This window comes from Dromaius novaehollandiae, chromosome Z, assembly GCF_036370855.1.
Source record: "Dromaius novaehollandiae isolate bDroNov1 chromosome Z, bDroNov1.hap1, whole genome shotgun sequence".
Classification (NCBI taxonomy): Eukaryota; Metazoa; Chordata; class Aves; order Casuariiformes; family Dromaiidae; genus Dromaius; species Dromaius novaehollandiae.
In genome coordinates, this window is record NC_088132.1 from 54223752 (window position 1) to 54247637 (window position 23886).

The 23886-nt window shown below is 38.1% G+C and overlaps 1 protein-coding gene across 2 annotated transcripts in view; it reads right to left on the reverse strand.

Moving 5' to 3' along the window:
- Positions 1 to 672: 672 nt before the first annotated feature.
- The window catches only part of LOC112983666 (versican core protein), a 114967-nt gene continuing 91753 nt past the window's right edge, over positions 673 to 23886 (reverse strand). For both annotated transcript variants that reach the window (XM_026100936.2, XM_064501557.1), the window contains exons 11-15: positions 20118 to 20276; positions 19308 to 19390; positions 4649 to 4793; positions 3310 to 3492; positions 673 to 2832 (exon numbers count right to left, since the gene is read on the reverse strand). In XM_026100936.2, coding sequence (XP_025956721.2) covers positions 2702 to 2832; positions 3310 to 3492; positions 4649 to 4793; positions 19308 to 19390; positions 20118 to 20276 — 701 coding nt within the window. In that variant the 3' untranslated portion in view covers positions 673 to 2701. The remainder of the gene's footprint in view (positions 2833 to 3309; positions 3493 to 4648; positions 4794 to 19307; positions 19391 to 20117; positions 20277 to 23886) is intronic.

A 23886-nucleotide genomic window follows, 5' to 3' on the forward strand; every position in this document is an offset into this window, starting at 1 on the left:
AGTACCGGACCATTTGGGATTTAAATCAGTATTAAAAAAAGTCTCCAGAGCTGAAGAAAGTTCCATTCTCTGTCTAAATAAACAAGCATTGGTAACAGTTTTGTTTTTTTAATAAGGAATGTTGTCAGTCCTATTTTATTATGAGTAATAGGAGCAGGAAGTGAAAAAAAATCAATATAAGCACTGTACCTAACCTATTTAAACTACAATCACAATGTTATCTGAATGCCTTACAACATTGTTTAAATCCAACAAGTAGACAAGAAAACAACAAATCTATGCAGGGTTTTTTATACATATGATGAGAAAGTTTGCAAAGTGTTAAAATATATTTTCTGTTCTGTATGTTTTGGTACAAGGAAGTAATGTGTAGAATACTGTAAATTTATGAACGGAGCCTTGACTTATACAAGCAATAATTGACTTCAAAACACACACTGCAGATCTTGAAATACCACTCCCACATCCCTTACAGTTGCTCGTATAAAGTCAAATCCAGCACCTACTGAAGTTCAGCCAGCTGATTCTCTTTGATTCCAGTCGGCATTAGACTAAGCCCGTAACAACTGTGAAGTACCTGACAGTTGCTCATCCATGATGATCTAATTGTATTCATATGGAAAAATCACATTGCATAGATTTAAACAGGAAGACATGCAATAACAAGACAAGTCACAGTATAGCAAAACCTTGTTTCTTTGGTGAAACAGAAGCAGATATAAAAGTTACAAAGATTTTAGACTTTCATTCACAAAAAAACAGACATTCACATTATACACTATACAAGATATAATATAAATAGAGAAAAGCATTATGTGCATTGTTTGGGGGGTGGGGAATGAACCGGCCAACCCAGTGACGTTTTGCCACGGAGAATGCACAAAAATCAGGGTACCCTTGCTGGAGCAGTCACTGGAATGTCTTAAGAGATGTTGTCAGGAACTGTAATTTCTGTACCTGGTGAGCTATGGCAAGATCACTTCATGAGCAACTCTACCTAGTACAAACTCTTACGTATTGGCTGGGTTTTCAGTGCTTTTCTTTTCCTTTTCAACTTTTTGCATCATTTCCCCACATTAACACAAAGGCATAAACTTCCCATCTATGTTTGTATTTGTAACGTTATTTTAAAAGCTGTATCATAGGGAACTTACTGTTCTTTTTTTACATTTTTTTCCTGTGCCCAAAGGTGTGGAAGGCACTTTGCAGAAATAACCATACGCAGTCCTTTCTGTGGAGAGATTATTTTTAACGTTACCTTATACACTTACTGTACACATCCAGATCAGTCATCAAGCTGACCAGGGTAAAAAATCATAATAGAAAACTCCTACATACACACTGCACCAACTACAATCTATTATCTCTTTGTGCACACACTTCTTTCTAGAAAGCCAAGATCCTGATTCTTCTGTAAGTCACACAGTTCTCACCCATCTAATCGCAAACAAATGATCCTGTTTAGTAGGAATTTAGTTCTCCAGGGAAATAGCAGTTGAACTGAAAGATGGTTCCAAAAGTGGAGCTCAGGGGCTAATATGGCACTGGCGAGCTCTTTTAATCTTCTTTGCTTGGGTAAAATAACATCCAATAAATTAAATCAGTATGGCTTACTTCATTTATTTATGTACGCTTCACAGCTGCAGCATTCATACACAAACATTCATTACTTTATAAAAAGATTAAAAAATGGTTATATATACAAAATTATTTACTTTTTTGATTTTTGTTTGTTTTTTACAAAAAAAATCCTCAAACACTAGGTCTATCTCCATTTTAGAATGCAGAGACCTGTAATATAGACCTTGCAGTTAATGTTGTGAAAGTCGTGGTTTTTTCTTTTCTTTTTTTTTCCAAAAAAGTGGCCCTGGTTGATAAAGTTAATGTATTAGCACTTGGACTTTTACAGGCCCTCCTTGTCATATACAAGTCCTCCATGCAGTCCTTTCTCATGAATGATGAAGCTGGAATGGAGAGCATAAAAAAGTTCCATATTGCAGTCCCTAGTTCATGCTTCATCCCACTTTATGTGCTATGTCTAAACTTTGCATCACATTGACACAAACTGTACCTTGGATGGGAAATGGCACAGCTCCCATTAAAAAAAAAAAAAAAAAAAAAAAAAAAAAAAAAAAAAGTCGTGTAACTTTTGTGTTTATCTTCATCTGGTAATAGCAAATCTCAGTCAATGCAGTTATTTCAACCATTTCCAGCCTAAGTGAATGACATAAAAACAATGTCATAAATGACTGAAGACCTCTGAGGCCGTTCTAAGCATAAATATGCCTGAACTTAGTGTGACTTTTCATTTTATATACAGGATTTTAAAAATAACACACAATTGAACAACATTAAAATCATCTTATTTACATTTTCATTGGTGCTAAAATTGAGCTGTTTAAATATTGCAGTTGGCTGGTATACATCACAAAATGGTCCACACTGATGGCATATAGAAAACTAATAATCCTTATAGGCTGGAAATGGTTTCCTCTCCTCCCCACAAGTACCCCTCCACTATATATTTTTTAATTTTTTATTTGAATTTTCTGATAAACACCATATTTTTGCAAAATGCATTGTGAATACCGGAGTCCATAGTTTCAAAACAATTTGATAATACTCCTATAAGTGATAGAAAAGGCACAGAAAGTTAGGACTTTGGCTGAAATGGTGGAAATCCCTATTCACCATTTAGCATTCAGCGCCTTGAGTCCTGCCACGTCCTGATCCAGCGATGATAGTGTTTTGATGAATTTAATGATGTTCCTTTTCCTGATGAAGAATGTTTATAGTAATATTTCTTAGAATAAGTCCTTTGGTATGTGGACGCTGCAAAGAAAAGGAGGAAAAAAGGAAAATATTTTTAAATGATTTCAACCTAAAAGGTGGTTACACTACAGACTAAGGTTCCATTTATTATTGATTAATTAGAGCGTTAACAAATGAGTAACTGATACTATAACCACGTCACAGACTGGGGAAGCATCTCTTACACATAGAACACCTCTGCAGAAAGCACTGTTAGTGTTATTAGGAATCTATTGATTTCAGGGACTTTATAAGAGTTCTGTTGCTTACTTAAAAATATAATTCTAATGGCTACTGTAAAACCAGAAGATGAACATTTTCATTATTTTTGGAGACCTGATTGATTTTTTTTAATAGATAGAGTGACCAGTATTGCTGTCATAATCTGGAATACCACGTTTGCTCTTCTCTTAAAATATGTATTCACTGCTTATTAATCCTTGCATTAATGATTCTATTGTTTCTGATCAAGCAGTGGCTCCCTTTCAAAGAACTTACGATTCATGCAAGTAATTTTAGGCATATCCCATCTTCCATTCCCTTGACACCGTATGGTTGGAATATGACGCTGGATGAAACCGTCTTTGCAGTGATATCTAATAAGGGAGTTGATCTCATAACGAGGTTTCATCTTCCCAAAGGTCTTTGCATTTTCCACAACAGGAGGCTGACCGCAGGCAACTAAGAAGAGAAGAAAACAAAACAAAAATCAATACATCCGTTTGTGAATACACTTCTGAATGTGATACATTGACCTCTCAATTCTGGCTAAGGAAAGATATCAAATGACTTCAGTAAGAATCTTAAGAGGCATAGCCAAACAGGGACAGGGAGATCTGTCCTGTTCTGTAGTTCTCTGGTTTTTGTACACCAAATACAATAATGTTGGAAATTCCCGACAGTGTGGTTAGAATTTCCTTTCTAGTTTGAATTTCTGACATAATTTTGAACCAATATGGTTGGCATACTCACACACAAAAAAGATTTTCACTGGAAAGCTGTAGAACATGAGAGCCAGTGAAGTTATTACGAGCTTTTAAAAAGTCTTGTTTTCAAAACTTTTCACGTCTTCCTCAATGACAAAATATGTAAAAACACTTAAAACTGATGGATCCATCAAGGTAGAGGGAACACGTCAACACAACATTGTAAACATAACTGGGTAGCAACAGAGGGCACAAAAGATTTTGGTTCGGATTTTTACTTTCCGATTCTGAAGAGGCAGGGAATTCCTAAGGGGTCAATGTATAGTTTCTGGGAACTGCCACGTTTCAAGTACTTATCAGTTCTAACAGTGTATAAACGAAATGTATTTTTCAAGTGCGAGTGGTGCCATTAAAGTATATGATTTCGGAAAACAGTAAGACAGAGGGTAGCATGATGGGTGAAAATTATGCTCAGCTGAAGCTGAAAAACTAACCACGTACCAGTGGACCTCTGCCTGCTCCAACTGTCTACCAAAATTTTGTTCCCACATAGTTCACAGTAGTGCCATCCCAGAAAAGAAGAGTTGGTGATATTTTCATGGTACACATGAAAAACAGGCCTACCAGTTATATGGATGCCCATTTTGTTGAAAGCCATGCATAAAGAGAAAGTTGCCTGATTTTAACAAAGAGCTCCAACTGCGTACACTTTTCTGCCTGAATCAAGAACAGATTAGAAAGAGAATGTAATATGTGGCTACAGATGAAGGGTGAGTTTGTGGGGTGAACTCAGTTGTGGGCTTGTTGTGCCAGTCGCCAGACATTAACTAGAACTTGTCCTTTTAGCTTTACAAAACTGGATTTTAGAAAAAACGTGCCTACTAAAGCTATTGTTACTGCAAAGTTTGTACCTGTTCCTTTCTTGCAGGTATAGGTAAGGTGATAATTGCATGGTACATCATTCCACTGCCCATTCTCGTGCCATATTATAACAACACAGTCTTCTCCAGCAGAAAAGAAGCTATCTGGCTGGTTTGGTCGCCAGTTCTCGTATTGCTGCAGAAAAGAGGAGCAAAACCATTATTCCCAGTGTTGGAATATATTTATATTCCATTTTACAGAAGTTCACATAATATTACCTTTGCTGTAAAACGACCTCAATTTTTTGATTGATGCATAAACTGAACAAAGCCAGATTTATAATATCCTCCCACTCTATTAACAGATACTCAGATGGAAAAAAAATTCTGAGCCAATTTTTCACTTATGTCACTGATGTCAGGTGAACAAAACAGAATGACACAATTCAGACCAAGTAAAATCCTATCCAAAGTGTGTTGAAGCACAGTCTCTCTATCCTACATAGACAGATGGAAACTGGAATGCCAGAAAATGCAGGAAATTCCTCACTATTCTTATTAGTTCAAGTCTACTAAATGGCAAATTACAGGTGATCCTGTCAGGCCCAAATTAGGTATTCTCTGATTTCACTTAATAAAGTCACTCAGTGGGCTGACTTGCAGCATTAGACCTAAAATAAGAAAAGGTGGTGTCAGAATATGTCCCCAAACTATTACAGATTGACATTTCCATTAAAAAGGCTTATGCGGCAGACTGAATGAGTACAGCAGCCTTTCAGCTTTAGAAATTATGATCCAAGTTCTGCCCTCTGTAGAAAAAAGCAACTCCGCAGACCTTCGGACTTACAGTGCTGTGAATGAAAGCAGAATATGGCAGGCTAGTTTGAGAAATAGAAAGCTAATTGCTGGCATGTGACAACGCTTCAAATGGCAGATTTCTTTAGCATAAAAAATAACTTAGATCCTCAGCCCTGCCCCTGGAACGCGTCTGGCATATCCATTTGGGCAGGCACAGATTTGGGGTTCCAAACCGGCTATGTGAGGCATTTATTTAGCTATACAACTCTGCATCTACCTGAAGAGATGTGCCTACTGAGACAAACTGTGGCGAGGCAGCCCTGCCAAGAGCTGCGTGACACTGACTGTTGGCAGGCTGTGCAGGGCTCCACTATACCCACCTACATTTCACTGTAGAATACAGACATTCAAGCATGGCTAAATTCATCATTGCACAGTGTCATTTTTGGCTGAAAATTAGGGAGGATTCAGTCTGTTTTTTCAATCAGTAAGCATGAAAAATAGAAGCAAGGATAGAAAATCTATCCGGTAGTCTCTGATAGGGGCATATGCTGCAGTCAGTAGAAGTAGGATAATCTTTATCCCAAATGAAGCAGAGAAATTTGAGATTTATATAATGTTATGTAAAGAAAAGTGAGAGCAGATTTGGGAAACTATTCTTAGTGATTTTCTTTGGGATTGCTGTTGTGTCACTCCTAAAAGAATTTAATGAAGGATAAAAATAAGTATTGAAAAGTACAGGAATGTACATAGATGCCAGACATTAACCAGTCAGCTAGCTCCTTGTATGGTCAAAATGATACAGATTCTACAGTGCTTATATTTTAACTCAGTGCTTACATCTTTCTGACTAGAGCTGGCCCATGTAAATGTCATAAAAGTTTAGCTTTTTATTTTTTTAACTGTACAAAATAACCACTATTCAGTGCCTGTGCGAACACATTTTAGAAATAATGTTAACAAACCACATGCAAGTAGTATTTACTTCACAGTGAATCAAGCTAATTAAAAACTTGAGTTAAATACTTAACCTTTTCCTACCATGTCCCATCTTATCCATCACAGGTTTTAATTATCCAAGCAATTTAACAGTCATGCTCTAAATAAATTTGTTCTGCACTGAATTTATTAATGGTATGAATTCATAAAACATCCTCCCTTTTATGTGGGACTAGCGTAATTTCATCTCTATATTTCAATGGTTAATAATCCTAACCTACAAAATATACACTAGCCTTCCTTTCTCAAGTCCAGAATTCAGCATTTCACGTTAGCTGATAAACAAGGGTATGAGTTTTGCAAGCACAGTGGCTAAATACCATACATATGAGTCAAAGAGGATCTGTGGTGCGGGGGCTTTCTGCAACACCTAGTGCAAAAAAGGAAACGAAAGCTCTGTATAAATCTCCTGAACTAGTGAGAAGGCAAATGGGGAGGAAGGAATGTGCTCATGTATGCTCTGTACTACTGTGATTTAGAGTGCTACAAGTTCCCCTTTTCCAAAAGGATATTTTGGAATAACTGCTCAGACAAAAGTCTAGCACCTTCCTGCAGCAGAGTTGGTAAAGCGTACAGGAATGTGATCGGAAAAGGTCACGTTACCACAAGGTAGACTCACTGCCCGCTACACCAAACAGTGATAGCTGGGCGCACTCTGAAGGCTCCGGCCTGCGAGCAGAGACGATTTACATGGGAATGGCTGATGCTGCTGCCCCAGATACCTGTCCCATCTCCTCTACACGGATGTGTAGAAGCTCCAATGGAGCTTCACAAATATCGCAGCTTAAAAACCATTCAACAAATATTGGTGTAGGCTTCATCCCTGCTGCAGGGAAGTTCATCTGTGTGTGTTGAGGCAGGATAAGCAGGGAGAAGTGATACCTCACTTACATCTCTGAATGCCCATTTACTACTGTAAGTCAGGCGTGCATGCATGGTCAGTCATACTGCTCAGATGACAGGCAATCAGCTTCTTAAGCTAAGGCAATTCAGTCGCTTTCAAGAATATGACCACACATTTGGACACACACAAAAAATTAAGGAAAACAGTCAGGAAGATGGTAAAGAAGTCTGATCAATAACATGCTGAAAGAGAAGGGAAGACTTTAATGTAGCCTGTAGGTGTTTCTTGTAGGAATGACACTGCAGAGAGCTGATTGCTTCTGTAAGGACTTGAGTGTGGGAAGCAAGGACATGCAGTGGCCCTTGGGGGCATGAGAGCTGAAGGTGCTCAGCAGCCTGCCAGCTGCTGCTCCAAGCACACAGACTCCGTATGCTCTACACGCCTTGCCATACCGACTCCAAACTTTTTGTTTGCTTTGTTGGCAGGGCTGCAGTGTTATGGCAAAGAATCATATCTAGGCTCTGTGGTTTATGCAAGAATGTCTGATATCCTCCAGCATGACATGCTGTTACCTCACATCTGATATCATCATTGCATGGATTTATTTTGGCTGGATAACTCTGCTTTTCCTTGGTTTTAGTGCCAGAATTGCTTAGCAGAGGAAGTTCCAGACTGCTGAATTGCTTTCTTAAGTCTCCACCCAGCTCTTCAGTAGTTTTTCAGTTCCTTATTTAGCCACTGATAGGGGGATAAGGATACAAAAATATTCTCACAGTTTGACTGGTGTAAGTTGCTAGACAAATATACTAATATTTTGCTTTCTCCTTATGGTTGACATCTTTGCATGATCAAGAGCTTGATTCTTTTTTTCGCATATACTGGTGTAAATCAGGGGTCTTCCCACTATGTCCAGTAAAACAACATGAGAATAAAAGTAGTGGGAAAGAACCAAATCCCATATGTTACATACTGGATTGCACTGTTTGTTTTCAGAGATATTCCCTATAATCTCTCATACAAAGCATGCTGAGAGTAAAGACTTCCCTCCCCTTGCAATAAAGTATCTAAAATATTCAATTCATAACACTCCTGTTGAGAAACACTGCTCAAAATATCCTAAACAAGATGTCCTTCTTCAACTGGCTATGTCATTTAAGATCCTTGTATTTCAGTGTAATTACCGTCTTTTAGAAAAATACACTGTACCAAAAAGAAAATTTCATTCCTTGTCAATATCTACCAAAAATGATCAGCCAAATTCACAGATGAGCCAAAAAATGTTGGCATCATTCCAGCCACCCCACTGCTAGGTCATATCTTTATGTAAATTGTTATCGTCTCAGCAGACCAATGAAACCACCACTAAGGAGTACTATGCATGGATAGGTAAAGTTCAAGACATCCACTTGCGAAAAATAAAATTTCAGTTGACACCTGTATCAAACTGTTTTAGCTGTATCATTCATAAGATATGTTTTCTGCTTCTGAAAACCTAAACAGTTTCAAATGTTAAGTTAATGCATGGAAGAAAAACTGCCATGACCCTCTTTGTCCTCAGCAAAAGTACTTACATTGGGCTACCCCACAGAGGCACCTAAAGATTATTACCACCCTGACTAACAGCAGTGCTCTGTGGAATATTAACATAACACATGAGACATTCTCCCACAGGTTACAATGCAAAGCACTTTCAGGTAATGCATTTTAGGCCATATAATCTTTAATATGTACATGACACACTCTTCTCCAGCCACAAAGCGTGGTGTTGCTGGGCTGTGGGGAGGAAAGTTCAAAGCAAGGCAAGGGAGTGAGTGCAGGGAGTACACAACTCTCCAACTCAGGTAGATATTGTTGCACCAGTCACTTTACAAAGCTCTTAGCATCCATGACAGCCAGAAACCTGCTGCTTTTTAATCAAAAATAGAGATTTCAGTGTAATCAGAGGACTGCAAGAACTGTCCTTAGGGACAGGATTTTAGTATCTGCACGTTCATTTGGTCCTTTAGGAGCCCACACAACTATTCTGTCTTGCCATCATTTCCAAGCTGAAAACAGGCACTCACCTTATGTTCTTTACATCTTTAAATATACTATATTTTAAGAAGTCTTTCTTGTACTGTTTTTTGGTAAAAGTGAAGTCCACAATTACACATTGGGATTACTAGCTTTCTCTGCTACAGAATTTCCTGGTGGAATGAGGGTGCACTGGTTAGAACCACAGCTGAGACGTGGGTTCAGTTCTTCAGGCTTCCTACATGACATTAAGAAATATGTTTGGCTGACTCATTTCCTAATCTGTAAAATAGTGACAATGTATTTTCCTGCCTGACAGGAGGTGCTTGGATATGATGGTAACAAGAGCACATGAAGGCCTTTTATTAAGTTCCCCAGCTAAGTGAGTTTCCACAGTTTTGGGAGATTTTCCTAGTATGGGATTAAATTAAACCATAGCCACAATCTGCCAGTTGGGTGACAGACTGACTTTTCTGATTAATTAAGTTTCAGAAAGCAAGGATTTAAGAGCCGTAAAGCAGCTAATTTTATTAGCCAATTGCTATGTTTTGTCATTCAGGTGGCTGCTAATCAAACTGAATGAGCATAGCTTTTCTGTCATGAACATGATCTGACCTTGTGGGAGATTTGTTATTTCTATTTTCAGATAACTGGCCTTATTTTGGGGACTCATATCCTTATTAATGAGTAATCCACTCAGCTCTTTCGGACGCTTGCATATGCCAAGGTGAATCTATGAGTAAGCAGTATCTCAGCTTTGTGACATGCATTTAGAAACATCAGCCGTTGTTTTATCTCCAGAAGGCATACCAAGTGGCTGAGATCAATAGCTTGGATTTTGCATTCCAGAACAGTCAACAAACACTGTGTTTAACCAAGCACAACAAAATAAACTACTGATGCAAACAAAACTTAACTACTTGACCTCTTTATTGTGCAAAGGCCAATAATCTTTTGTACATAGCTAAAGCGAAGAAACAATTTACTAGAAATACATCTAATATTTAGGTTTCAGGGTTAATGTTTTTCCTTCTGGGAAAAGGAAGCATGCTTTCAGTACATTTAAATGTGCTTAAATTAAATCTCTCTTGGCATTTTTTGGCACTTGTAATTTCCAGTGGGATTTTTATTTTATTTCATTCTGGCTGCTTTCCTATCTGATTGCAACTTAATGCAACTCTAATAAGGTAAATCAAAAAGACAAGGAAAGATGCAGGGACTGAGCTGCACGGATATGCTCTGTGCCGTTTCATCTTAAAGTGAAGTGACATTTCCTGCATGATATTTATCGCTAAACTGGCTTAAACCAGCAAAGCTTACCAGCTATTGTCTTTCTTTTCTTCCATAACTCTGCTGAGAACAGGAATATAGTTTTTTACAATAGTAGATAAAATTCTTAGAATTATATTTTATCAGAAAAGTCTACTGAACAAGCTCCTCAGTGTGGAGGTTCTGTTATAACTGAATAGCTGGGCTAAAAATTACATCTCACGTTCAGTAAGTTCCTGCTGTTACCCAGTCCTATAGGCTGGCTGAACTACAAAGGGATCAGCACAGAGTTACAGTGAGTATATGGATCAGTTCAGAATCCCCTGGTTTCTGGCACATGCTGTTATACAGCACTGCTTCTGTTACATGAGAGACTCGTGGGAAATTTGAAAGGGATTCCATTTCCTTTCAACAGAAAGAAAAAGAAAAAAACAAACAGATTACTGTGAAGATTTGGCAATGACAGTAATATTTCCATTAAGTTCACCTGGTCTTTAAATACATTTTTACATTGGGAAAGACAAGAAACTACCTTGTAGCACTGGCTCTATTTCACTTAATTTCACCCCAGTCTTGCAAAAGATTCTCTGTTTAATTCTATGAATGGGAGCAGTTTGACAGAACTCACAAAACTATTCATGAGCTTGAAAACTCTATTCAGTAAGGGCTTGAGCATATGCCTTACTTGAATGACATGGGTGGTGCCCCAAACTCCACGGGGCAGATCCCATAGCTAATTCAGGCACATGCTAAAACCACATGCTGAAGAAGGGACCAAGCTAAGTATGTTAGTAAATCATTTCTGGGAGAAATTGTAGTCCATATGAAGGCAATTGCTATGTTTAACCTTACCTATGAGTACATAGAAAATCATATGCCATGGTCCTGGTATTCTTATTGTTTAGATCACAGTTGCCTGGCTGCCATCAAGCCCCTAAACTGGGCTTTATTTGCACACCATTAGAGAAGCTGCCAGGATTTGGGTCAGTCGTGCACCCGACACTTTCTCCATTAGGGAGTCAGTGTGACTATGGCAAACTCCCAGCTCTGGGAGCTCAGAAGTAGTCCTGGCCTCACTGGTTTAGACAAAGACAGAAGGAGCTTTGCTAATAAACCTTCCAAAGGATTTCACTTTAAAGGTTTTTTTTTTTTTTTCCGTAGCACAGTAAGTAGTGGAATTTGTTGGCAACTCCTTCATTTCTTTTGTGACAGCTTGCAAAGAAAGGACCCTAAATAACACATATTTAGGTATTTCCACGAATATCCACAAGCACTGATTGCAGATTATATAAATAGTAAGACCCATGGAAGAATATATAATTTTTGAAAGAAACCTAAGAAATATAAATGAAATAAGTAATCATGGCTACCTGATGTATCTGAAATATAAAAGCAGTATCAAAATTATTGTAGGAGATGGGCATGTTGAGGAGCAGATGTTAGGTCTTAGACTTCTTTTTAAAACAGTACCAAAAAATTACAACTTTCCTATGAGAAGTGGAAGCTGTTAAGTATGGCAGGAAGCTCCCACTAGATGGCACTGTCTACTCACTACTGAGTCCAGATACTAGCTTTGAACTAGTTCCAAAATAACAGTGACACAGAAAGCTATCTATCTGTCTCCTTGATTAACTCTTTAAAAGCTGTTGAAGGCAATGGACAAAAGCCCATCGACTTTGATCTGCTCTGGATCAAGTCCTCATAGAGTAGTAACTTTCCTGGTGTTTCAAATATTTCCTTTAGAGAACTGTATAGTGCAATGGTGTGTGCATATTCTGTGTTGGTCTTTCAGAAGTCAAATACACCTTGGTATGCAGAGCGGCCAAAAGTGAATGGCACAAATTGCTGGTGACATTCTCTTGCTAATGGCCAGGTGTTTTAGTGTTGAACAGAAGCATGGTAGAGTGATAAAGGTACATTGGTATAACACATGTGCTCTGGGAGTCATACCGACATAATTATATATTATCAACATGATGTAAATTCATTTTTTATGTGCAATTTACTGGAGAGCCACTGAAAAAAAATCCTCCATTTTGTCACTTATTTTAACAATTATTGCAAGTTTGAAGCTGTCCAAGAGTAGCAGCCCCAAGCCAACTGTAACGAGGCTCTGAAGCAACTGCCTACCCCCTTGGTAAAAATAAGACAAACAAAAGATCACTTTGTCCAACAGGCCTTCCATACAGCCTCCTTACACACTGAACTAAAAACATACCTGTCATTAATAACATTATATAGTTCTCCTCCATTTAATGCAGGTCAAATGAGCATCTTAAAAAGAGGCTCTAATGACTGTTTGCAGCACAAAATCAAAACATTTGGTAGATTTAAAATCTCCTTCTCCAAGGATCCTGTGGGACATTGGCACAATGAGCTTTTTGTTTGCAGCTGACTACAGTACTTTTTAGTTTGTTTGCTTTATTTAACCCTCCGAGGCAGCCTACCTCCCCACAATATTCTATACCTTTTGAAGGTTTTTGTGTTCAATGGAGTTACTCTTTCTGAGCAGGGAGTAGTTATAGATTTGCTTAGGTTAAAACATTGTGATTCACTGACCAATAAAGGACGGGAAAAGAGAGGGCTTTGTTTTTGCCAGAATGAAACTTCTGTTTTGTTTTGTTTTTTTATGTAGCTACCTAACACTGACAACCTGAAGTCCAGTATTACAAACACAAAGCATAACACTCCTGTGCTGAAGGGAAGAAAAACTAACGCAGAGTCTCTGGACAGTTTTAAAAGTGGCAATATGCCCCATTACTTTCCTAGCTGGCAGCACTCTACAAGTGACAGACAATCTGGCCACAGACACTAGCCAGCTCCTTATTACGGCACTAATCTTATGTAATGGGAGTGAGCTCACCGCCGTACAAAGCACTAATTATCAACAGCGTTTTCCAAAGGATATGAATAACTCCCCCTGTGAGACAGAGGCCCAAGGCACAACCCCAAGTAGCTATATGTGCTTAATCCATAACATGAATAGTTCCAAAGGACTCCTTTACCGCTGTGCCTGCTCACAAGGGTCCTTCACAGTGAAGTGCCAGCAATCCAAATACAATGGAGAAACTGCCAAAAGCAACACCAGATTTTTTCTATTTGGATGGGTGTGCTGTACAGCTGTAAAAGTTACTATTCACAGAACTAAGTGAATTATTTAAATGCAGTTTCCCTAAGATATTTTCAAATGTCACATTGTGTTCACTCTTTCTTTGATCAAGCCAATTTTTAAGTGTCCCTACTGATAGGATAAGTTTTATCATTAATATTGGCTCTTTCTTGCCAAAATTATCATTCACTATTTAATTATATTATGTTGATCCAACCAGGCTTGGAAAAACTCTTCTTTTCACACAGTTGTGTGACTGATTTAGGCCTTGCTTTCTTCTCCTGTATCACTGTGATTTTCCTAAACTTATTTGTTTTTATTACTTACAGCTTTTTACAATATATGTGGACTGAAGATTGTCCATGATCCATTCTTAAAAAGTTATTCACTAGCACAGAAATACCAGGAGAAAAATCTGAAGACGGGAGGAAGAATAATTTTGATTCTGTAAAAATTTCTATGTAGCAAACTCTTACCATTTTTTTCCAAGTAAAATGTATTTCAGAGGAAAACTGGGTCTTTCTCACACCACACACCAACAGACAGCCCTATAACTACACTGTAATAGAACACAAGCAGAGCTAACGTGCTCTTTAACTATTATTTTCTTCCATCTCTTGCATCTGTGGAGGCAACCATACCTGAAATGTCTTGAGCAAAAGTTTGCTTCATTTTCAGGAACTACTGCCTAATGATGGTCTAGAAATGGGGTGCTGAGAGTACTCTGAGCTCGCCTCAGTGCCTGCTCTCTCTGCCTTCACCTTTGAGACACATTATCCACAAGTTAGGGACTAAGCAGATATGCCAAAATCTGCAGCCTTCAAATTCCATTTCTACTGGTCCATGTGACTTTTTATCTTGCCAATATTCCAAGTCCGTGCATGTAGCAGTGGCCAATAATCGGCAATGCTCACTGTGGTCAGAGCTGAACTTGCACCACAAGTGCAGGGCCAGGTTTCCTGAATGAGCATTCTCTTTTTGTGTTGTGCTAACACAGCTGCAGTCAACTCTTTTCCCTTGATATAAAAAAGAGAGGTTACTTCTGCCAGAGGGTTTTTCATATGGCCCATCAGCTCCAGAACATGAATCCACCTCTCCCAACAACTGGAAACACTGAAAAATTCTTTCTTTAAAAAAAAAAAAAAAAAAAGGAGAAAAAATACACTGTAGATGAGAAAAGATTATTTCCTGCCATAGAGATACAGTACAACGAATCAGAACAAATTAGATTCATATGGGTGGCCAGCACTGTATTCCAGTTTAGGGTAATTATAGCTTATTTTGTTTTACGTATTGGAAGAAGTACCCAGAGCTTAGCCAAGGAGCTGCTTTAAAGAGGTGTCTTGACCTTAGCCAAGAAGCTCCCAATTTGTTTTTTGAAAGAATTATAAGCAAGACAACTATAAATAAAACATGGCATGACCAATAAAATCCAAGATAATGAAATAACAGTAATTTGTTTATGGGAAAGTAGCACGTGGACTGACAACTGAACTTTTGGGTACCAGTTGTAGGACCTAAATATTTTACATGCTATTCTGCACTTTTCAAGCTGAGTATGTGTTTGAGATATAGTGGACACAGCACGCTGAAAAAGTGTCATCTACCAGGAGATTGAGAGACTTATGTCATTTTGCCTGAAGGACAGAAAACTGCTGAGCAGTTTTAAATGAAAAACAATGTTAAGGCTAAGACCCGAAATCTGCCAAAATCCCCTAAAAATGGACAAATAGCTATGCATCATCGCATACTTCAGTGAGGTAGATCAAAAAGTCTACTCAGATTCTTTTTGCAGGAACAAAGCCTACAATACTATGAATTAGGACTGTGCCTGTTTCTATTTCATGAGGATAATTGCCCTCATCTTAAAAGTTCTTTCCTTGAATAACTCTGACTAAAGATCAAGCCATATATTTGCAAGATGACACTTCGGATGTTCTAAGACTTGCTTACTGGCATCATTTTTGGTAGTCACACATAAATTCCAGTTGATGTAAGAAAAACATGCACAGGAATAGAGGGACTTTTTTGACTGCTGTTGGTTGTGATGAATTAACAACAGCCAATAATTTTGGGAGGGATGGGGGACAAAAACCAGTGCCAAGACTACCAGAAGTAGCTGACTATGGTCACACCTTTATTAGGCATATAAATAACTGTTGTTGTCTTCAATAGGGCTGTGGGCCTGCCACAGTTGCTATAATGGATTGTTCAGTGTAGGTTTCTCAGTAAGAAGCTTAATTTTACATATTCACCTTTTTAAAATCTTGGTCAAATTCACCCTACACACATTAAAAACAAACAAGACTCTCATCCCACTAAAGTAGCATGAACTGATCTTATCTAATCTGTAATATCACACTGAAAACTGAATGGCCCTTGCTTATTTGGTTGGCAAAGCTTTCATCCATTGATTTATGAGGGAAGGGAAATTTCCACAACTACATTCAAGAATTTAAGCTTTCTCACATTACTAGACCAGGGATGACTTTGTCATATGAACCAGCAAGCAAGACACACAGAAAAATCGTACATTTTGGGAAGCAACAGAAGTGAGACAGCACAAGGTTTGTATGCCAGTGCTGCATATGACTATGCAACCCACAAAAAAAGAGCTAAGGTGGGCATGTGTATTCAAGAACTCAATGTAGTAAGAAAAAATGTGCAATACACTTGGAAGTACATTCATTGGTTTTCACTAAGGAACTCTTATATGTGTTTTTGTCCAACTCTATTATATTTAATGGTGGTTGGCATTTAGCTTCAGTTAAAAAAAAAATCCAGAAAAACACAACAGGGTTATGAGCTGAAAATGTCAAAAAATGACTGCTATCCTTTCATTGAACATTGTTTGAAATCTCTCTTAGATGCAAAGAAAGAAAAAGAGCATTTGAGCCCCTTTCCAGAAATTGCTAATAAAATGCATGCCAACAATTGGCAAAAGAGTTTCTTTCAACATACTGATTATTTGTGGGTTTTCTCATGTCCATGGAAAATGTATACCAAAGTAATCCAAGCCTTGTTCCATAATCTCCAGTGGTAGAGTATGAGGTCCACAGATTCCTAATTTTACTTCCCCCCTGTCCTGCTTTTTGGTTCAGAATCAAAAATCACATTAAAGAAATCATGATGATTTAGTGTAAACAATATTTATCAGTGATTTTATCTGGGCTGTATGGGGTAGAACATCAGCACTGGGCCAACAAGTCCATCAGCAACATCTCTGGTGGATTTTGTTGTTTTGTTTGCATTTTTTTAACCTACCAAGATTAGGACTTAAAAAAAAAAACACAAAAAAAATATTTATAGAATTATAAGTATGATTTTCAGATCCAGACGCTGATATAAGGGGAATTCTTAGCAGACTTGACAAGTTTTCTATTAAGCTGGAAGTGTTAAATAGCATTCCAGATAGATAATATTGTCTTGAAGAAAACACGGAGCTAGGTCACAAAGATAAAAGCACAGCTCAGTTACAGATGAACCAATATGTAAGACACAGAAGGCTGTTTAGATCCTGGCTATATGCAAGAGCTATCTCAGAAATTCAGGTTAGAACCTGAGTGCTTAGGGAGTTATGCTGATTTTTATGATCCTGAATTACATAACTGCATTTAACACTATCATGCTTATAGTTCACCTGTAAATACGTGAGTGATGACATGGTGTTCAAATTCAGTGGAATTCTAAAACACTATCAGAGAAATACATTTGATGCATACGTTTGATTATGATGTTGTTTATCCCAATTACTGGGGAAGTAATAAATCACTATCATCTGAAGGGAGGTTAGAAAGTATGAAAAATAAATTAAAAACTACGAGAAAGGAGCAAACAAGGAAATTACATAGAACCACTGCATCCGTAAAACATATGGAATAAGTTATGAGGGAAAGCTATTGAAACAATGAACGTAAATGAATTCAAGAGACACTTAGATTGTTTCCGAAGGAAGAGACCGAGAGAAGTTGTTAAAAAAAAAAAATGTAGGAAAGTGGGATAAAGATCAATCAAAAGATAAATCTGTTGGGCAGACAGTCTTATCCTGCTCCTAGAATACCTCTTTTGCTAAAATTCAAAAATAGAGTAAAAATTTAACACCACATTTGCCCAGCAGCTTGAGTTAGAAATGGAATTTCAGCACCAATTTTAATTTCCTGAGAGTCATCATTCATTGCTTTATCAAATTTCTCTTTCCAATATATGAGTTTGTATCTTGTTTCGCACTCCCAGTATTAGACATGCTGACCCTTCAAACACTATGTTTATTGGCAAATTTCTCTCTCCTAATTCCAGGTTCCTTAGCGAAGTGTAGGCTCCTTGTCCAACGAACACAGAGAGACTGGCACTTCCCTGAGCTCCGCTCAAAATTAAACCACCCTCAGAGGGTGCCTGTCACTGTCAGTGACATGGAAGAAGCCATGTAAGAGACAGAATGAATTCCAGAATAAGTGGAGTTCAAGGATGTGGCACATCAGATGCTCCCAAGAATACACGAGCAGAGGTAAGAGAAAATGGTCAGAAGTCCTCTGGTTACATGCTGGAAGACACTGTGCCTCCAAGCACAAATGGGTACAATAGTTCCATCAGAGAGCTATCGATCAGGCAACAAAGAAGTTTGATCTTCCGTTTCCTTTTTCCTGTACTGTCATCTGCCACACATGATAGTTTCCCTAGAAATGGCTCACTTACAGTCATTTTAGAGGACTTTAAGCCTTCTCCTGTTTACACGAAGTGGCAATAAATGAAACTTGCTATGTTCCAGGTGTCTTTCTACATAAATTGTAGTCACATGCAGCAATGACCACCGAGTGCATGTATGAGCATGTGTGTGTGTGTGTCCCAAAGTCCAGGTGTTTTCTGCTTTAAGAAGAATTCACAACTGGAAACAAAAATAATAAGCATGACCAATTTGTTAATATAATGTTCTTTAATGTGTGTTAAATGGCAATAAATCACCTGTCTTCTCTACAGAAGAGACTGTTTTGAATTGGAAAGAGCTCAATGATTTCCTGTATCCAACACACTGATTTATTTTCACTAAAGGCAGGTAGAGGGTGTTTTCCCTCTCCTTCTGCCAATTTTCCTTCCTGTCTTAAGGCAATAGGAGATATCAAAAGCATCTTAAAATTTTAGGGACAGATTACAGGTTACAGGCCTCCTGAACCACCTAAGGATGACTGCTTTTCAAACCAAGCTGTACAGTTGCCATGCATGCTACAACAGTCTCCAAGAATACTTAAGAGACTTCTTAACGTGCTCTCAGAGACCCATGAATGCAAGGGCATGAATGCCATATCCCCATCTGAAAAACGCATTCTGCTCCACATACAGAAGAAAGGAGAATTCTCACATGTATCATTGTATAAGAGCAGATAAGCACAAACTAGCTCCAGCAAAGACCCTTAAATTATGTTCTCAGACTAAACCTTATGAATTGGTTTCTGTTGGGAAACTTTGGAAGCTCCCACGTATATAATAATAAGAAGCAAGAATAAGATTTTAGAAATATATCACGGAAAAGTAGTTATCCCGAGCCAAAATAGTTTCCTGGCTGTTTGCTTGGATGCATATTTGGTGACTGCATTCTTTTGTGGAACTTCCCTTATTTCTGTGGGAATTTGATAAGCCACCACAAAAATAAATGAATAAATGATTTCATTTTAAAGGCATCTTACCAGTGGGCTACCATCAGTCCAGCGGAAGTCACGTTCAAACATCTTGTCATTGAGGCCGATCCACTGGTAGTCATGCCCAATACCTAAAGGGAAAGGAACCAGAATATTTTTTATTAACTTTCCCATAAATGGGAGAGTTTTCATCATTATCTTAATAAAAGTACTTGCACAGAATGAATCAGACATCCTGTTCTTAAGATTTTCTTACTCACTATGCAAACAACTATTTACAGGCTGTTTTTCAGCTTTTTAATTTTAATTCAGGAAGTCTACAAAAATGCAGACTCTGATCTAAGAGTTTTAAACAATCCTGTCTCTTCCCTCCTTCCTGTGCCTCCCAAAACAAACAGGTTAGCTTTCTACCTGAGTGCATATCAGAAAAATAAATGATACATATATTTAATCAATAACATTTTCCAGATTTTTTTGGTGACTGATACATATTTTGCAACATACCATAAAGGAACTTTATGCCTACCTAACATAATATATGGGGGTCTGGACAAGGAAATCTGCTAAAAAAACAAAAACAAAAACACAAAAAACATGTTTCATATATTTTCAACACTAAAAAAATAGCTATTACACTTCCTCAAAAATATTTTCTACATAACAAATAATAAATTTACTGTGATAAGGAACCAGACTTAACAGGAAAAATAAACATCAAGAACACAATGTGTGTTTTTAAAAGGTTTTATAAATTTATTTTAAAAAGAAAAGATAAAAGCTGAGTGATCAGAAGGATATTTCACTAGTTCTGAATCCTCAGTGCCCTTTCTTGTTTAGAGGAATTCTAATAATACATACGGTTCACAAAGATCTGCTCTTCATGGGACAAGATGCTTGTGAGGTGTGCTCCCTGGAGACGGCATTCTCGTTCAGCTGTATCCCACGTACGACGATGGGCAAAGTATTTGTAGCACTGTCCTTGGAACTTGTGCCAGCCATAATCGCAGGTCTCCGTGTCTATGACAAATAAACAAACCGCACTTCTGACAAGGGGCATGACACACAGACACGTTTCACAGAAATAGATGGATTTTCTGCAGTGCAAAGGTTCAAGAAGGTATCCACCCATTAAGCAGTACAAATGCAAAAAATAACCATTCACCCTTGAGGACTTAATAATATTTCAGGTAGTCCTGTTTACGAGGTTTCAGTATAAGCTGTATGAATATTACTCACATAAGGAATATAATTTTCGTTGGCAACCTTGTGAGCTTCTACTGATCATATTGTGCTGTACTTGGGCAATCCTAGGAGGACATTTTTAGTCCATAATTCTGGATAAATGAAAAGCCTGGATGATAGATTGCCTTTAGTCTGCATTTCATGTGAGTTTTTTGAGTCTGTATATGGGGATAAGAGTTATTACCTGTACAGCACATAGCTGTTTGAGTCACTGTGCTGAATTACTTTGGTTTGGAAGCAACCAATAATTGAAAATAATCATGAAGGAAAATACCTGTCATTGTTCGATCCACAGATGCGAACCCGGAGTATTATCTTTCCAAAGAATAAATTTACCCCTCCATGCCCCTCTCCAAAACCCACCTTCCTCAACAAAGTATAAAATTTTAGGTATCAGTTTCTAAAGAAGATTGTAAAACTGAAATATAAAGAAATGAAATGCACATTGTCTGTACTCTTATGGGGGATGGTACTGATAAGAATATGTAATAGACAGGGGTTCACATCAGCCAGTATTTCCTTTCCTCTAAAGAGAAGCAAGCATGAGCCTTGGAGCTGTAACAATCTGTGAATTTGACGTTAATTATTTTGTCAACATTAGGCAGCTGCAAACAGAATAGAAGGCAAGAAACAATACAGTTCCCACCCCAAGTCTGATTCTGCACCAACACTGCAGGAATGAATCACAGACAAAATCAGTACTGTAATAGTACGGGCATAACAAATGTGAGGCCTGAGTGTGTCTGAGCTGTGCCTGATGATGAGAAGAGCTTGCCACCAAGAAGAGACAGTTTTAGGGAGGAATAGGAGAAATGATAGAGAAAACTCAGACTGTTTGGAGTTATGACAGTTGAAATGGCACCATAAAGGACACTTCAGCTCAAGATCACAGCATGTCCTGACTACATCCTGTTCCAGCCATCCAAACGTGCTGCTGGCTCACCCAGAAGGGCCTCTGTCGTGGGATGCTAAAGCACAGAAACACAAAGCTGCATTTTTCTTTTCATCAGGCAACAGTCTGTTGCTCTCCACCAAGTCTGAAAGCAACCATACTGCCTTTCAAGAGGTTATACATTCTTGGTATGAAATGGGATTTCCTAAAGTCAATAACATGCTTTGGCCAAAGAGGCTCTTTTTGCAACCGTACAGAAAAAGCCAAACATTATAGAATGTGCTAACTACATATGACTGCACATTCTTTAATTATGATATTTCTCAAGCTTTAGCTAGAGGTCGTGTGCCATACAAACTGCCAAAATGGATCAGACCATTGGTACAATTAGGCTGCTAATGTATATTTAATGGTGGCCAGTTATTCCTCTATTACGAGGAGACAATTAGGGAATAATCTGTCCATGAGACAAGGCTGATTCTTATTTCATAGCAGGAAGAGATCATTCACATCCTGAAGCAAGAAAGCTTCTATTTTTGGGAATTTCTGTTGCCCATTTAAAATCTCCTGACATAAAAACTAGGCTTCAGATACATTTGCACTTTTAAATCCATATAAATACATTTATATCACTTCAATGGCATTTCTTTGACAATTTCTGGCAACATTAATAACATAGTAGCTATTGTCCTAGGAGTCTGGTATCAAAATCTTTTTAAAAAGTCATCAGTACAGGCATAAATGTAGCAAATATAGAGGCAAAATAGAACTTAAACTGATTACTCCCTCTTCTATTTTCTGCAAGTTAAGCTGTAGAAAACTGTTTGTGCTTTGAGTAATCCCAAATATGAAAAAGGAATGTAATCTATACTATCAAGTTGTTAGTTTTTGATGTTTTCCCTCACTGTATTCTGCATTAGGTGCATGCTGCAGATACAGCTTTAATCTCTGGGATCTAGGCCATTTTAAAGTTTAGTCTGCCTTTGGCTTTCAAGAACATTTCTTTAACCACACAGTGCTGACTAACAGTGCTGTGTCCTTTGTGAAGGCACTTAAGATTTTATTATTCATCTTGTTTGGGGACCACCGCGTCCCACAGGAAACAAGTCAGATAACAAGCAGCTTTGCATGCCGAGAAAAGTCCTGGCCAGAAAGCAGTTTCAGGCTACTCTGATTAAGCCTCTACCGCTACGGCAGAAGTGCAAGATTTGAGGGAAGATCTGCTGAGTGGTATATGAGGGAGGCAGAGCGTGTGAAAACACAAGAGCTAAAAGACTGAGTTCAAAGAATGAGATATAATGGTCTAACTTTGAATCAGGAGTGTCAAAATATCTATTCTCAGCTTAAGACAGAGGATACCAAACTGGCATATGTACTTACACTTGATATACATGCACCCATGGTGTATGCACGACCCCTCCCAACCCAAAATGGCATATTGTTTTTCATGAGAAAAAAGAGGGATAGTTGAATACCTTCTTCTGCACCTGTTTATAGCCCAAAACTACAAGAAGAGGAAAGGACAGGGCTGAAGGCTATAAAAGACACAGGATTTTTGGAAGGGGAAGGGAGGATTTGGGGGGTTGAAGAGAAGAAAGCAAAAGGAAGGGTGAAAGGGAGAGTCCTGGCTCACCACCAGGGTGAATCAGGAGGCCAGAGGATGACAAATGCAAGCCAGGCAAATAAAAGTGTAGCAACGATCTCATCTCTGTTACACAGGTGGGAACAAGCTTTGATTTATCCTGAGCGTTTACATGTCCTACTACATTAACAAAGCTGAGACTCACACAAAGGTAAGGGCTCCATATGAGTATAAATTTTTAACAGCCTTTAGTGAAGAAGTAAAGTCTAATTGCAGGTGGGTGTAAATTTTCTGTGAGCAGAGTAGGTGTAAGGACTTACTGAATACAATATTCCATGTTCATCGTATACTTATCCTGGGAGGTAATCATAGCTTTATGTAAACTTATTCCAGAACACGATGGAAAGACTGAAACACTGCTTGTCTGCTTGTCATGTTTATGGCATTTTAAAAATTGTCTCACTAGTCTTAAGATTTATTACAATTTACAAGGTAATTTTCAGTGATGTGTGCAAAGAGTTACCCACACAGCTTCTGTTCTCTATAACTGCAATTGTAGATATATAATGTCTCTAAACACTACGTTAAAAAAAACAAAGTACCCTGCAGGTGTAATGCAGAGGTAGGTTCTGCTTTTTCAACAGCTGCAATAAGCTGCTAACAACAGGTCCCTTATCTTTAAACAAATCCTGTAAGAGGTTTAAAGAAGATAAAGAGTGAAACACAGATACTAGAACATAATGGGAGTCTTAGCTGTGAATTTTATCTGTGACTGTCTGGCTTCAGGTAATGAACAAATGTCAGAGATACATTAGCCCACACATCTTGAGGAGAAAACATTTCTCTGGTAAATATTCAAAAAATCCCTTCTCAGCTGAAAGACATCAGTTAGAGACCATCTGTTTTCAGAA